Source organism: Nicotiana attenuata, chromosome 7 (genome assembly GCF_001879085.1).
Source record: "Nicotiana attenuata strain UT chromosome 7, NIATTr2, whole genome shotgun sequence".
Lineage (NCBI taxonomy): Eukaryota > Viridiplantae > Streptophyta > Magnoliopsida > Solanales > Solanaceae > Nicotiana > Nicotiana attenuata.
The window spans coordinates 72,857,458-72,873,014 of NC_031995.1; the positions used below are offsets into that span (position 1 = coordinate 72,857,458).

General features: G+C 37.2%; 2 protein-coding genes across 2 annotated transcripts; one reads left to right on the plus strand and one right to left on the minus strand.

Moving 5' to 3' along the window:
• Window positions 3,828-5,035, minus strand: LOC109230534 (peroxidase 3-like). The gene is made up of 3 exons (XM_019396021.1): window positions 4,799-5,035; window positions 4,460-4,622; window positions 3,828-4,355 (listed from the first exon to the last, which is right to left on the minus strand). The coding sequence occupies exons 1-3, from the start codon at window positions 5,012-5,014 to the stop codon at window positions 3,937-3,939; spliced, it is 798 nt and encodes a 265-aa protein (XP_019251566.1). The 5' UTR covers window positions 5,015-5,035; the 3' UTR covers window positions 3,828-3,936.
• LOC109230535 (ATP-dependent helicase rhp16-like) lies at window positions 6,962-14,630 on the plus strand. Its single transcript, XM_019396022.1, has 14 exons — window positions 6,962-8,039; window positions 8,684-8,806; window positions 8,885-8,958; window positions 9,106-9,169; window positions 9,269-9,415; window positions 9,503-9,588; window positions 10,142-10,211; window positions 11,381-11,503; window positions 11,899-12,129; window positions 12,793-12,897; window positions 12,993-13,145; window positions 13,398-13,486; window positions 13,555-13,635; window positions 14,400-14,630. Exons 1-14 carry the CDS (start codon window positions 7,011-7,013, stop codon window positions 14,470-14,472), a joined length of 2,448 nt encoding a protein of 815 aa, XP_019251567.1. The 5' UTR covers window positions 6,962-7,010; the 3' UTR covers window positions 14,473-14,630.

Genomic DNA, 15,557 nt, shown 5'->3' on the forward strand with positions numbered 1-15,557 from the left:
ATAGGTTAAGTGAATTTGCCCCCAGACTTCCAAGTTTACCCCTGAAAATTAATATTCCGGAACTGGGCTAGCGCGGCCGTGCTCGTGAACGCGCTAATGGCCGCGCTAGTGGGCTACCATTCTGCCTCGACCACCTGGGCTAGCGCGGTCGCGCTAGTGGACGTGCTAGTCCAGGCCTTCATTTCATCTATTCTTTTTTTCTCGTCTTCTCCCGTACTCAGCTCCTAGGGGTATTTCTTGCTTCAATGTAGCTCCAATCACAGCTTTAAGGCCTCATACAAGCTCCTCACTCCTGCAACATGTGAAATTCACAATTAGAGCCCATTTTTCATCATTTAACTACATTATAACATTGAAACATGATAAAGCTGGGGCATAAACAATTGCCAAATTACATAAATCTAGCTATTATCAACACCCCACACTTAAATCATTGCTAGTCCTCGAGCAATCCACCATACTCTATAGAGGTTCCTTCACTAAGCATTATTCCCTTACGCATCACACCAAGAACAAATCTCATGAGTTACGCCTAGTAGTGAACAATCTTAGCCTCAAAAGTCGACTCTCACGTGCCGTGCAATATTCATACTTTCTCAAGCTACTCTACACAGAAGTCAAGACTTGCCTTTCCTTCATGAATCATATGCCCTCACATTCACACAAGAGAGTAGTTCCACATATAAAGATATTTAGAGAAATTAGGAACTTAGATAGACAAAATTGGCTCACTCTCAAAAAGAACATTCACATGCCAAAAAGATGCACCTTAGGCTTGCCCGTAGTGTACTACTCTACTATTCGAGCCCACTCAGTCTAAGATCAATAGGACTTCACTTGGTTGTAATGTAGGCTAAGGGACGGGTAGGATATATTTGGATATAGTGACTAACCTCCCTAAGCACTTTTTAATACAATTACATTAACATTCAGAACCATACTTATGTCAACCAAACATTCCACCACTTTCTTTTTTTCTTTATTTACAACAACCCCATCCTTAGGTACAGTTATAACAAATCACCACTTATCAACCACTATATTTATTTAAACACATTTTTTTTTCTCTTTTTTTTTTCGTGGTGCTTCTTCTTTTATGCTTCAAAATTCTACACCTTTTCTCGATTTCAATGGTTCCACTCAAAAACCAAACCACCACCCCACACTTTTGCCTTTGCATACTTTCAATACCATTCAAGTGCTTATGGGATGTAAACGGGTTCAAATAGCAGGCTATTCAAACAATTGAGTCAGGTTCGCAATGTGGTTGCCAAAGAAACTGGTTTATAGGCTCAACGGGGTTGACTAAGATGAATTACATTCAGGTGGGTTTACTTTATGTGTCTGGCTCAACAAAGAAATGCCTATATCACTTCTAAAACTGAATGAAACTACTATTTCGCTTTGCAAACACACAGGGCAAGTTCTAGACATCAAATGTGAAACATGGAATACAGTAAAACTCACAACACATGGCATATGACTCATTCCAGATTGGCTTATCAAGACATTCTATTCTGAGCATTCAAGTCAGTGACAAACATACAATTTAAGGCACTTGAGTAAGAATCAACCACTGAGCGTTACACTCTAGTGTCTATTATGTTCAGGTGTATCAACGCTATGGGTTCTCTTTCGATTTTAGCTCGTAGCCCATTAATCCTAATCTAAAACTTAAAAAAAAATGAACAAAAACTACCTATACCCGGTTCAAGCTAAACCCTTGGAAAAGAACCGTGGCCCAAAGAAAAACCAAGGGGAAGTTGTTACACTACCTAAAAATAAAATAAAAAATCTTTTTGGTATTTTCTCTAGACTAACTTCTCTCAAGAAAATTACCTAAAGGATCCGTCATCAGGAAGAGTCTCTATATTTCTTCTTTTTTTCTTTTTCTCGACTTAGTCTCTCAAGAACTCCGCCGAAAGAGATCCGTCGTCGGGACAAGCCACTTACCTACTTTAAACTAGCCTAATGAAACTATTACTCAAACACCAAAAACAATCAAAGCAAACAAAACAAAACAACATCAAACAGTCAATTGTTACAATTACATACATATAGTGAAGTATCCCCCACCCCACACTTAAAATGTAGACATGTCCTCATGGCATCAAAATTTAAAGAACAGTGAGGTAAAGGAACTTCCTAGAAGGCTCACTCCTGGTCGGAGACGGTGTCTGAGTTCACGTTGCAAGCACGACCCAGAGCTCTCAGCCAGCCGAAGAATTTCTTCTCCGACTTCACCTGTCGGTCATCCATTGCGTCTATGCGGGTACCCAAATCAGTTACGGAGGTACGCAACCCAGCCACCTCCTGCTCCAAAGCGGTGAAACGGGACACCCGGGCAGCTCCCGAATATGTTGCAGTCCCAGATGGTGCTGCAGCTGCTGCACTGTACTCATGGGCCTGTGGTTCGGCCCCCATGTCCGCCTCCTGGGCCTCTTCGTCCTCCGAGTCATCAGAGCCACTACTGTCCTCCCCACTTGCTGTCGCTGGTTCCTTACCCGTGGTTACCTTGTCAGCCCGGAACTTGCGGTCTTTTGGTACTAGCCCATCCACAGCTAGATTTTCGGGCACACGAGCGTCCCTGCAAAGCTGAGTAATTAAAGAAGGTAAAAAGAACCGATACCTTTTTATTGGGCAGCGGATGAACATCTCTTCATGCATCACTTTAGCCACGTCGAAGTTGTGACCATTGATGAAGCACCAAATCAAAGCTGCTCGGGGCCCATTTACCTCCGTAGTGTTGGAGGACGGAATCAGACGGTTGTTGATAAGATACAGCCAGCACTTTCCTTCAAAGATTAGTGCCGAGGAGTGAAACTTCTCACCATATTGCATCCAAACCACCTCCTTCCCCGGTACACATATCGTTTCAAAGAATCGCTCCCACTTTGCGTGTGTTGGGTTACGGCCATACTCATAGAAGTCATCATAATCAACCACAGGATGGGGCAGCTGGTATGCCGTCCGTATCGCCTCAATAGAGGCATTCACTGCCTTTCGGCGCACCATGACTACGCCATTGTCATGCTCCGGCACATTGGCATAAAACTCTTTAACAACCATTACATTGCCCTCACCTGGCTCATTAATGAAGGTTTGCAGTCACTTTTAAATGTTTTCTGTTTCTTCAGTTTGGCAAACAAATTCTCATATGCTTTGTATAGCTTCTAGCAAAAACTTTGTACCTAGTGTTCTGACATTTGCCCTTAGGCTGTGCAGCGTTTGATCTATCCTGAGTGAGTTTCTGTTGCTTCTGAATCACAGTGATTAGCTTCATCAATTGTAAATTGTTCTAATTGTTTCCAAATGTGGTCTTCCATTTTAAATTTCACTAGCATGATAAAAAATGCATCTGAATGCATATCTCAAGGCAGGTCATGGAAATGTGCATCTCTATTTGCCCTTGGTCTGTTACTGTTACATATACATGGTAGTTTCCGACTTTAGGCCCCTTAAAATTCTATCGAAAATTTGGTGCAGATAAGCTTATTTTTTGTTAGATTCTTACCTTTCATCTATTTCTCATACTATGAATAATCGATACTGATTTTTTCTTGAAACTCCGGATGAAAGAAAGATTTAATTTACATGCAAATGAAGGATGGATGTTTGAACTTGATGTCTTGTCCAACGTGAAAACAACTTGCTATCTGCTTAGGTTTTGATGGAATTCTTGAGTTACTCAGGACAGCGGCATCCAATCAGTATTGAAGACTATTTTACATTTCTGAATCTCAGCTGCATTGTGAAATAATATAAAGACAAAGGTTCTAGCAAAATAATGTCTATGCTCCAAAGCAAATTCAAAAGCCCCAGATTTGATCTTATATACAAAATAAATTGGAATAAGTACAAAAAAGAACATGATATACATGTTAGCAAATCATTCACACCAACGTACGCACACATACAAACACAAAACCATTGCTCTTAACTATTCACAACTGCACATTGCTTCCTAATATCACCAGCAGAGCCAGTCTTGACTTCAATTCTGCCCATTTTCTCCATTGCCCGAGTAAATTCAGCGTAGAATTGTTTGAGCGATCCTTGTACTAGCTGGTTGATGTATGACTTTGTTGTCGCACTTGTAGTCAAGGCTGCATCAGATTGGAATAGCCCTCTTCTCTTGAGTAGAAGCTTAAAGTAGCTAAGATCAAATGTCCTGAAACTGCCAGGATCCATTTCAACAATTGTGGTATTGTCATTGATTGATTTGCATTTCCTCGCCTTAAGATTAGCTGCATGTTCACTGTCTAGAGATGGATCTTCTGTGCCCAAAACTCCAGTAAAATTGTATAAACGTGTTGAAAATGACGAGCAATGAGAGATTCCAATAGTATGTGCACCTGATAAAAAATTGTTCATAGTAATAATGATTCTTGTTTAGAAAAACAAAATATATGGAAAATCTTAATATAGAAGAAGTAGAAATATGTACTATTAAACTTACCAGACAATAGGACCAAGTCTTTTAGGTCAAAACCCTTGCTAGCAAAAGATGTCTGAAGACTGGAGAAGTTACTAGTTGGAGGAAGGATGTTTGCCAAGGCCTCGGACGCGTTTGATATTCTACCATCTCTTCTACCAGTTGGTACATTCCAGTAAGGGCCTCCCTATCATTCAAAGAAGTAAAAGGGATATAATACAACAACAACGACGACAACAACAACAACAACAACAACAACAACGACAACAACAATAACATACCCAAGTGATTTTGGCACTAAGTTGCAATACTTCAAGAATGGCACTAAGTGAATATATAGCTGCAAATATGTGACGCACTTACCCTGACAAAACAATAATGGAAATGCAGTCTGAGTAAGGCAGCTGCAAGAGATGGAGCATTTGGGATGTGATTTTGGACATAATCTTGAATTATTTTCTCTGCTTTTGGACAGCTCTTGGAATAAAAGTTGAGCTGTAACTGAGCATGGCTAGAACCTATTATTCTTAGTAGAATACACAACACTAAAAAATTACCCAAATGGCCAAATTTAGCCATTTAATTACTTACTTCTTTTTGCAACTTTTGAAAGAGGTCTCTTTCTTTGTTCGAAGTCAAAAGATATAGGAAAGGTTTTTAAAGCAAACTTCTTCACCTGAAATTAAACCACCAACCTCTTAAATGTACTTGGGGATAATATTTTAGTATAGTTTGTTCCTTAGCCAACTAATTTTCAATTTCATGTTAGCAGTTTCATTTGATCTAATATTGAATGTTAGGTGCCTGAAACATTTCCTACAAGTTCTTTCTACAAAAATAATGTTTAATTTTTATATACGTGGAAAAAAATATTAGGCACCTGAAACATTTCCCACATGATACAAAATATGTTTCTTTCTGCAAAGTGGCTTAATTTACGTTCCAGATTACAAAGAATGGATCGGAGAGGTTAATTCCAGAATAATTGGGATACCTATGAAAGATTTAGGGATTTTGAAGTGGATGCCATTGTGGTAGATGAGAATGCAAGATACAGTACTCTGATCTCTACAATTGCAGAACAACTATCAATTGATACTGCTGAAAAAATTGTAGAAATCAAATACATCGTGAAATCAAATAGTAGATTGTATATAATTTGTAGACAAATTGTAGTTAATTTGTAGATTGTAGATAATTTGTAGATATAATTGTAGATACATTGTAGATAAATTGTAAATAAACTATTTTATGATTGTAAATATTTTTATTGTTGTTTGTTATGTAATTCTAGGTGAGGGCTTCAACAGATCAAATTCATACTGTGATAGATGGTGTGAAGCAGTGCATGAATCCTACATTATAACTACTATTAACTACAAAAACTCTAAAATTATATATAAAACCAGTTCTACAATTCAAACAAATTTACCTACAGTATACCTACAGTGAATGTACAAATTACCTACAGTTTAAGTACCTAATATAAGAATAACTACAATTTACCTACAGTTACAGGGCAAACAGGAAACACATTATCCACAATCATGTCTACATTATATCTACATTTTAGACTACAATTAATCTTGGAATGTTCTACATAAACTACAACTAACTACAATTACACTACAAACAGTAAATCTAGGTGAGGGCTTCAACAGATCATATCCATTACACTAAATCTACAATTACATTACAATTACACTACAATTACACTGCAATACACGAGAAACAGTAAATCCAGAAGAGGGAATTTTGTTTGGTACCCAAAAATAAAAAACTACTAAAGTGTATCTGTTGTCATTGTTTTGCTAGTTCGTGGCGTATTAAAATGTTTGTTGCAACTTTTGATTTCATGTAGACTTTCAGAAAATCAGATCACATGCCACAATTGTTGCAGAGGAAATTGGCACGACATTCAAATATAATGAGATTTCGCTGGCTAATGCATCTCAAAGGACATCTTTCGTTGATTGATCTTGCAATCGTGGATGAAGAACAAGAAAGAATGTGGGGTATGGGTAAAAACGTGGGTGAGGGGGTGAGGGGTAAGGAGAGAGAAACGTGAGATATATGGATACCTTTAATTAAGGAGTAAAAACTGCCCATTAATTAGATATGGATACCTTTAATTAAGGAGTAAAAACAGCCCATTAATTAGACCCTTAATTAAGTATGGTATAGGATTGGTAATTTGGTATACTAAGTGTAATTTACTCAAACCTTAAACATGTAGGGTAAAAAGGTTTCCTATGTGGTATAGGAATGTAAAATTTCCATTATTAATTTAGAATCAGTAACTTAAAATTATTAGAATCCTAAGCTCATAAGTTTCAAATCTTGGCTCTGTGTAACCTAAGTGAAATTCGCCATGTGCTTGCGTGGCGCCTAGGGGCTACTGCTGTCCTGTATATGAACATGACAATAATGACATGCTTGGCATTGTTACCTTTGTTGTTTAGTCATATAATCTATCTGTTCCGATTAATTAGTCCATGCAGCAGAAGATTTCAACATGGTGAAAGAAGAACAAACGAATGGAGCTACTGATCAGGATAGCGAATACCTTGCATTGATGGAAAGAATAAGCGAAAGGAAATTTTACCGCGCTGAGAGGCTGATACGCAGCCAAGTTGTTAGACCAACTTTAATGTGGGAGAAATGGGAAGAAGAGAATGACAAATGGCTTGCAGAACATTATCCCAATGATTTGGACTTAGATAATCAGAATGAGTTAGTTTGTGAAACAGCGGAGCCACCATCAAGTATGACTGTGCCACTGTTTAGGTACCAGAAGGAGTGGTTGTTTTGGTCACTCAAGCAAGAAGAATCTTCGACCAAAGGGGGTATTCTCGCTGATGAGATGGGGATGGGGAAAACTATCCAAGCGATAGCACTTGTGCTTGCTAAACGGGAATTAGGGAAACCAATTAGTGAATCCAGCTTATTGTCATCTTCACTCAGTACAACACAGGAACTCCCAGCAGTAAAAGGCACTCTTATCATATGTCCTGTGGTTGCTGCCATTCAGTGGGTTAATGAGATCAATCGATGCACCAGTGAAGGAAGCAACAAGATTCTTGTTTATCATGGCAACAAAAGGAATCATATCCACAATATTGAGGAATATGATTTTGTCATCACTACTTACTCCACTGTTGAGGCTGAATATAGGAAAAATGTGATGCCGCCAAAACAGAAGTGTCAGTGGTGTGGAAAATCTTATTTTGAAGACAAGTTGTCCATTCACCAGAAGAAGTGTGGACCTGATTCTGTTAAAAATTCCAACCAGTCAAAGCAGCAGAGGAAGAAGTTAAAACTTGGGGTAGAATTGTTGAAGCAGGAAACAGATTCTATGGAGTCAGAGACTATTATGCAGAAAACAGATTCTACGGATTTAGAGGCTAATGTGCAGAAAGCAGATTCTATTGAGTCAGAGACCGATGTGCAGAAGACAGGTCATAGGAAGAGCATGAAGCATAGCATGACAGAAGAAGGGAAGAATGATGGTTCTATTAACAATTCAGCAAGTGTGTGCCAAGATTTGTCACGGAAGAAGTCGATTTTGCATTCAGTAAAGTGGGATCGCATCATCTTGGATGAGGTAGGTCATTCATTCACCTATCATGCACACTTATATTTGTTGTTGCTTTCTTCAATTATCATTTTCTCATAGTTCTTATTTGTCAGTATTAGCTGTAAATGTATATGGTTTGTTTCCTTGGATATGTTTTAATGTTCTGTTCATGATGCTTTTGATAAAAATACCAGTTTTCTCCCAGAAGATCAAGTTATTCACAAAGCCTAAAAGTTAGAAACATGGAGATCTGTAGTGATTTCTTAAGGAGCTAGAATGTGAAGAGTCTTGTGGTTTATGCAGAAACACTATGGTAACTGCTGAGTAATATAGATGAAAGTACCTACCGGCCTCTATGATGTTTTAGGTCATCAACCTTTAATTAGCAGTATGAAAGAAACAAAATATTTATCCTTGTCCTAATGCTCATTGTTTTACTCAACTGCTCATCATGTGAAATATTATCCGCTCAATTCTAGTTTGATCTCTACCTTCTATCCTCATAATGGATCTGAGCATTCTGTTCTCTCTGTTCCTACTGAATGATGTTGTATTTGATTTGTAGTGTGTGCCTGTCCCAATCATCTCAGTGCGTCTAGAATTCCTTAGTTGCATGTGATGCAATGTCATTTGTCTGCAATGTTTCAACTGATTGCACTTCTCTTGCACAGGCTCATTATGTAAAAGGTAGGCGCTGCAACACAACAAAAGCTACTCTTGCTTTGGAATCTTCTTATAAGTGGGCCTTAAGTGGTACTCCGATTCAGAATCTTGTTGGAGAATTGTATTCACTTGTAAGTTTAACTTTTGCTGGTTAATCTCTTCCGGATGTTTGTGTTATGAGATTAATTAAATGCTTTACTTTTCAACAGGTCCGTTTCCTACAAATAGTACCCTACTCTTTTTACTTTTGCAAGGATTGTGATTGCAGAACACTCGACTATAGGTAAACTGAAAGCTTCTTCTTGATCTTTGTACCTACCCCAAGGGCTAAAAACATATTTTATCTGTTCTTCCTTCCTTTAGCTCCTCGCCCATTGTTATCTGAAATCTTCTCTCTTGTGTGTCCTTTGATAAATTTTATGTCTTGCAGCTCTACAGCTGAGTGCCCACGATGCCCCCACAAATCTGTACGGCACTTTTGCTGGTGGAATAGAGTAAGTTAAATTGGCATTCAAACTTTCGAGGCTCCCTGTTGTTGCCAAAAATTAAATTTATTGCTGACATGGTGAGGTTGATGTGTATTATCTTTCTAGTACATTGCTACTCCTATAAAACGTGAAGGGAATTCTGGGAGTGGTAGAGATGCAATGTTTCTTTTGAAACACAAAATTCTAAAAAGCATCCTACTAAGACGTAGCAAAAAAGGAAGAGCTGCTGATCTTGCACTTCCTCTGAAAATTGTAAGTTTTGTTGGGCACTAGTGTAGGTTGATTCAATTTGATAATCATCTTCTCTCCAGCTTATCTGTTACTTGTATATGGTCTCAGGTAACTTTGAGAAAAGATTCTTTGGATATCAAAGAAGAAGACTACTACATGTCGTTGTACAATAAAAGCCAGGCACAGTTTAATACGTATGCTTCCTAGCCGATATATGCTGTTCCAACCCAGGATTTTCTTGTTTGCCAACCATTCTTGCTTGTCTGTGGTTCCCCAGTTTGCTGGTCACCCTATAAGTAGTGTTTCCCTATTTTTGTATCATGATTCATGAGGCTGGCACGTTTATTTTGCATTCTTGTCTTATCTATTGACTAATCTCATGGAGCATGTTTCCTATGATTGCTTGGTCTTGAGTATTTCTGGAACATATTGGTTCCATTTCTTGGAATACTGAATGATTAAGATCATGTGCTTTCCTTTTCCTTCCAATGTGTTAGATCATGAGAATACTGCTATTATCTGATAGCATTTATCTTTCTCCTCTTCTCTCTCTCTCAATCTCTTTGTCTCTCTGTCTATTCTTTTCTTTTTCTTCCTTTCTCATTTCTTCTCCTTACCTCCCTTCTCCCTTCTCGTCTCTACATCACCATGAATTTCTTTTCTTGTTATTTTTACCTTGCAAAAATGTCACAAAAAGAGTAAGAGTAGTTTTAGATCTAGTTATACCCATTATGTATTTTGATGCAGTTATGTTCAAGCTGGAACGGTGATGAATAACTATGCACACATTTTTGAGCTGCTCATACGCCTACGGCAGGTACCAAGATGATGCTGTATAAATGCTTGACTTGCATGGAACTAATTGTTGTTGGTAATTGTAATGCACACATGCATTCATGTACTTGTTTGTTTTGATTGTCTAGTTATTACCTCCCAGTCCTCACAATTTGATCTACCATGCTCCTCACTGCATCTTTGTGTCTACAATCTCTATCCAGTTAATTTTTCCTGCAAATATTTTTGCGTTCAGCTACTTTTCCTTAGTCCTTTCTTTTAAGGGATCTTTACATAAGTAGCCGGTCAGATTTCCATGTTTACTTTTTCTAGCCGGTATACATAGATTATACACTGGTTATATACGATTATAAACATATTATATATAAATTATACATATATTATACATCCGCCGGTTATTTTTTATTTAAGCCATTCGGTGGGTGTCTATTTGGGTTAATTCTTCTATTCTTTTTTTAACTTCAACTTATTTCTTGTAATATACATAGAGAGATGTTGTGCAACTTCTTTTATCTTGACCTATTCTTTTTAATATTCTGCACCTTCTTTTATGTTCTCCCCTTCTTTTTCCTATCTCTTTTTCTGTTGTAATTGAACAAAAGTTCTCATTATAAGTTTAACCCTCTGGTATTACATTTTTTTTGCTTTGTTAAAATTTTGAAGTGATAACTTTAGATGATTGGACGTGTATTTGATGATTAATGTATAGTCTATACAGTTTGGTCAAAGGAATTTTGGGGACTACAAGATTAATCTGTACTCAATCAAAGTGTAGGACTGGAGCATAGATTGGATTGCAGAACTTATTTGATGTGTAATCCAGCTAACTAGATGAGTCCTAAAGGTTAACTCAAGCATATTTGTTTGCTTAAATTATTTCCTCACGGCCGAGTTCTTCAGTTTTGTTTTGCTAGTCGCTTTTGTGAATATAATTTTGACGTACCTGGCCCTCTTATCATGCTTGGCCCCAGGTATATATTTAGTTTCCTGTTACTTGTTACATGCGGTTAGTATTCACTTTTCTTTTTGCATCTTCCAAATATGCTTCTTGAGGAGCGGGGTTGCAATAAAATAACAGTTTAAACACCCGTAATAAAGTAGAAATTTGATTATCTAAAGCATTCAAGTGTTTGTTTTATTTCAGCCAAGTTTTGTTGTGTTAAATGTCTGATTGATTTCTTAATTCGGCAGGCAGTTCTTCATCCTTACCTTGTGGTATACTCGAGTACTGCTTTGGCAAAAATTGGGAGCATGGACTCTGGAAATATTGAGCAACCTTGTGGATTATGTCAAGATACAGTAGAAGATCCAGTAGTGAGTTTATGCACCCCTTCTCCCTTCCACCCAAAAAAAAGGAAGAGAATGTTCCAGCATCTTTCAGCTGCTCATTTTCTGCCTGAATATTATATGTACAATCGTTAAATACGATTTTCTTGCATTATATGTTTAAAGTATTTTTCCTTAGTAATTATTTAAGGATCACATGTGTACTAGTTCTTTCTGGCTAAAATGGTGATGATATGGCCAGCGCTTTTACAAAAGCTACTCCATATGCTATTTCCATTTTCCAGAAGTCCTCTGAAGTTCATGAATATTTTGGAAAGTCTTTCTCCGGTATTACCAAAGATATTAAGCTCTTCTGATGGCATGCTGTCCTAATCCATTAGACAGTCTTTTTCTGAACTGTGCATCTATTTTGATTATTGCAGATTACTTCTTGCAACCATGCCTTTTGCAAGACGTGTTTGATAGACTTCGCTGCAAGTGTGGGACAAGTATCATGCCCTCTGTGTTCTGAACTACTTACAGTTGACTTAAGTGCAAATAATGATAAGGCGGATCAGAAATCTAAACCGACTCTCAAAGGATTTAGGTCCTCAAGCATAGTGAACAGAATTCAGCTCGATGATTTCCAGTCCAGCACTAAAATAGATGCATTGGTATCTTATCTTCTCTTTTATTATTATATTTTCCTCAGCTTACTTTTACTCCTTGCTTTATGGTTTTTTCCCTTCTCACAAAGAGACCAAGTAGGTGGCATACCACATCCCCTACAGGCATCAAGCCACTAATTATGATTCTAAGACTTACATGGCATCTACCAGATGTAGCTCATGATGTTGTACCTTGATGTATGTGCTTTTGCATTGAGGAAAACCAACATATTCTTGTCAACTTAGTAGTGTTCAAGTTGAAGCTTATGGATTAAATGTTTTCCCCATTTGAAGTGTGAAAAAATGGAGGAATCTCATTCTTACCATTTTCTATTCAGATTGTTCTCGAAATCTTCTAGTATTATTTATTGTGCATAATATAGTTAAAGCACCTTTTTTTTTTATACTCTCTTTGTTCCAATTTATGTGACACATTTTTCAAGAATTTAATTCACATAAACCAAATTCAAATTTGTTGTGATATTTTCTCTGTCAAGCTGACTTCTCAACCTTTAATTTGTATTTCTTCCATTTCCATGGTATAATAGTGAAATTCAACTAACATCTTAAACTCAATATCCAGTAGGAAGATCCAATCTTTAGATTCAAAGTGAGAGGGGGTTTGTGGAGTACAAGATTGATGGTCATTGCTTGTTTTATTGATTCTAGAGGGAAGAAATCAGGTTCATGATTGAAAGAGATGGTTCTGCAAAAGGAATAGTTTTCAGCCAGTTCACTACATTTTTGGATCTGATACACTATTCTCTTCAGCAGGTAAGATATAAAGAGATCTTTGCTCCCTTCCTACTTTTTCCTCCTTTCTTTTTCAGTCTGTGTAACAAGAAAAGCTTGCCTTGTAAACTCTTCAGTCGGGCATCAATTGTGTTCAATTAGTTGGATCCATGTCTATTGCTGCAAGAGCTGCAGCAGTTACCAGATTTACTGAAGATCCAGATTGCAGCATTTTTCTTATGAGCTTGAAAGCTGGAAGTGTTGCACTCAACCTTACAGTTGCATCACATGTAAGCTGTCTCTTTCATTTCTCTGTCAACCGACTGTGACAACTTTTTTCAAATGCCGAAGGGTTTTAGTATCTAGTGTTTTATCCTATCACTCTTCAGATCTCCTGTTATTTGGTTCATTTAACCTATTCCAACTTCACTTGTCTGTGCACTTAAAGAGCCAGCTCAAGTACCATCCATCACATGTATTTATATGCTGAATAAGCACGCAATTCGTGGTGATACATGGCTTCTTCTCTTTGGCTATGCTAGGTTTTCATAATGGATCCTTGGTGGAATTCTGCTGTGGAGCGCCAAGCCCAAGATAGAATCCATCGAATAGGACAATACAAACCTGTTAGGTCTGTTTTACATTTCTTGTATTTTTATGTCATTGACTGGAACTTATTTTATCTTTTCTCATTTCTAGGATTGTGAGATTTGCGATTGAAAATACAATTGAGGAGAAGATCTTAAAGTTGCAGGAGAAGAAGGAACTTGTTTTTGAAGGGTAAGTGAGTTTTTTCTTACGGATGGTTGCATATGTATTGTGACGAAAATAGGTGATCAGCTAAAAGTTGGAAGTGATTTATTTATATATGCTATCTTAGTTGGAGAGGTCTCAAGAAATTATGGAAATCAAGTAATTTTCTTCTAACTATTCTATAACTAATTGGTGAGCATCCTCATCTTCTACCGTGTAGGTTGAGGGTTCAAATACGTACACAAGTAGCTTCTCTTCCCCCTTCCACTTTGTCTAGTTGCAACTCATTCATGACTCTCTCAATCAATTCTTTGGTATCACAGTTCTATATCATCCCGCTGTTCTTCGATTTGAATCTGAAGTAAACTATATTGAAATCTTTGATTTCTTCCATATAGCTACATATACTATTTCATGTGTGATTTCCCTCACAGTATGAGTAATTATGAGATGATACTCTCATCAGTTTAAAGCATAAAGATTAATTTCGTATTGCTTAATCTCACTGTAGTTAGTTCTTTTGCTTCCTCTTCCCAATGCAAAAAACTGAAAAAGGTCAAAAAATAGAAGAAAAGGACAGTTGGCTACAGTGAGAGCTCAAATAGCTTTCAGCGTTTTCTCATTCAAATACCATTTGATGATTTCCCCTGAAAGATATTATTGAATACCTTTTTGTTTTACGTTTTGCTTTCTTGTTCCCTTCTTTACTCTCCCCACCCCCAAACACTCTCTCCAAAACCATTTTCCCTTTCTTTTCCTCAACATACTGAAACTTTCAAGTTTGATTGCAGGACAATTGGTGGCTCTTCAGAGGCCTTTGGGAAACTAACGGAAGAAGACTTGAAATTCTTGTTTGTGACTTAAATTGGACTATGTTCTGTTCTTTGGTTTAGCAAACAAAATTCACTTGTATTTTGTTTAGCTTCTATCACAAAGTATGTACATAGACTTCTGAATTTAGCCATTAGGAAGGCTGTATTGCTTTTGATTTGTCCAGGGGAGTTTATGTTTGTTTTGCATTACCATGATCAGATTATAATTTCGTTCCAGTCAAACAGTGAACAATTAACACTGAGGTGCGCAGAATGTCCAAGGCGTTCCTTTTTTTCATCTTAACCAAAATATCTGATGTTTTGGCAGCGTCATAGGTCAACCAATTTTTGAAAAGTTATTTTTGATGAGAAAAAGTCTGTGTTTGGCAAATTAATTTGAAAAATACTTCCGAGCAGCAATTAATATTTGACAAGGTTTTTAAAAAGTGCTTTTAAGTGTATTTTTCTCGAAAGTGCTTTTACGTTTAGAAACTAAATTATTTTTTTGCTTTTCCAAAACTGCTTATCCACTCAAAAGCACTTTTTTTGAAGAAAATGAAGCAGCACCAGAATGTGTTGAGCAGTGTTATTCATTTCTTATCATACTTAGTTGGGATCTTTGCCATTACTCTTATCTGCTAAAGGGAAATAATCAGCAGAACATGATACATTGAGCAAAAATAAGCGTAAGAAGGCTAATTGTCACCAACCTATTACTTCAAGAGAGTTGTGTAACACTCAACCTCATTCTATAGCTAACAGCTTCTCCATTAGCATTTACTTATTACTAAACCTGGAGATGACAGCATATATATAAATTGAACCTGAACACTAAATTATTTGTAATGAGAAATATGTCACCATTATTCTTCGACCATTAAGCATACCAAAGTATATGAGACCTTAGTTTAAAAAAAACACAAATATTTTTTTTTAACGTATCGAAACACAAAAATAACCTACAAACTCTCTCCCTTTGCATTCGCTGCTCTTTTGCTTTGCTCCCTTGCTGCTCACTGGTTTTGGTTCTTGCTTGAAGACAGGTATTTCAGTAAACAACGTTAAACAAAAGTTCTGTTTGAGAAAGTTTTTTTTTTTTCTTTTTTTCGGGGGGGGGGGGTGGGGGGGTCGAATATA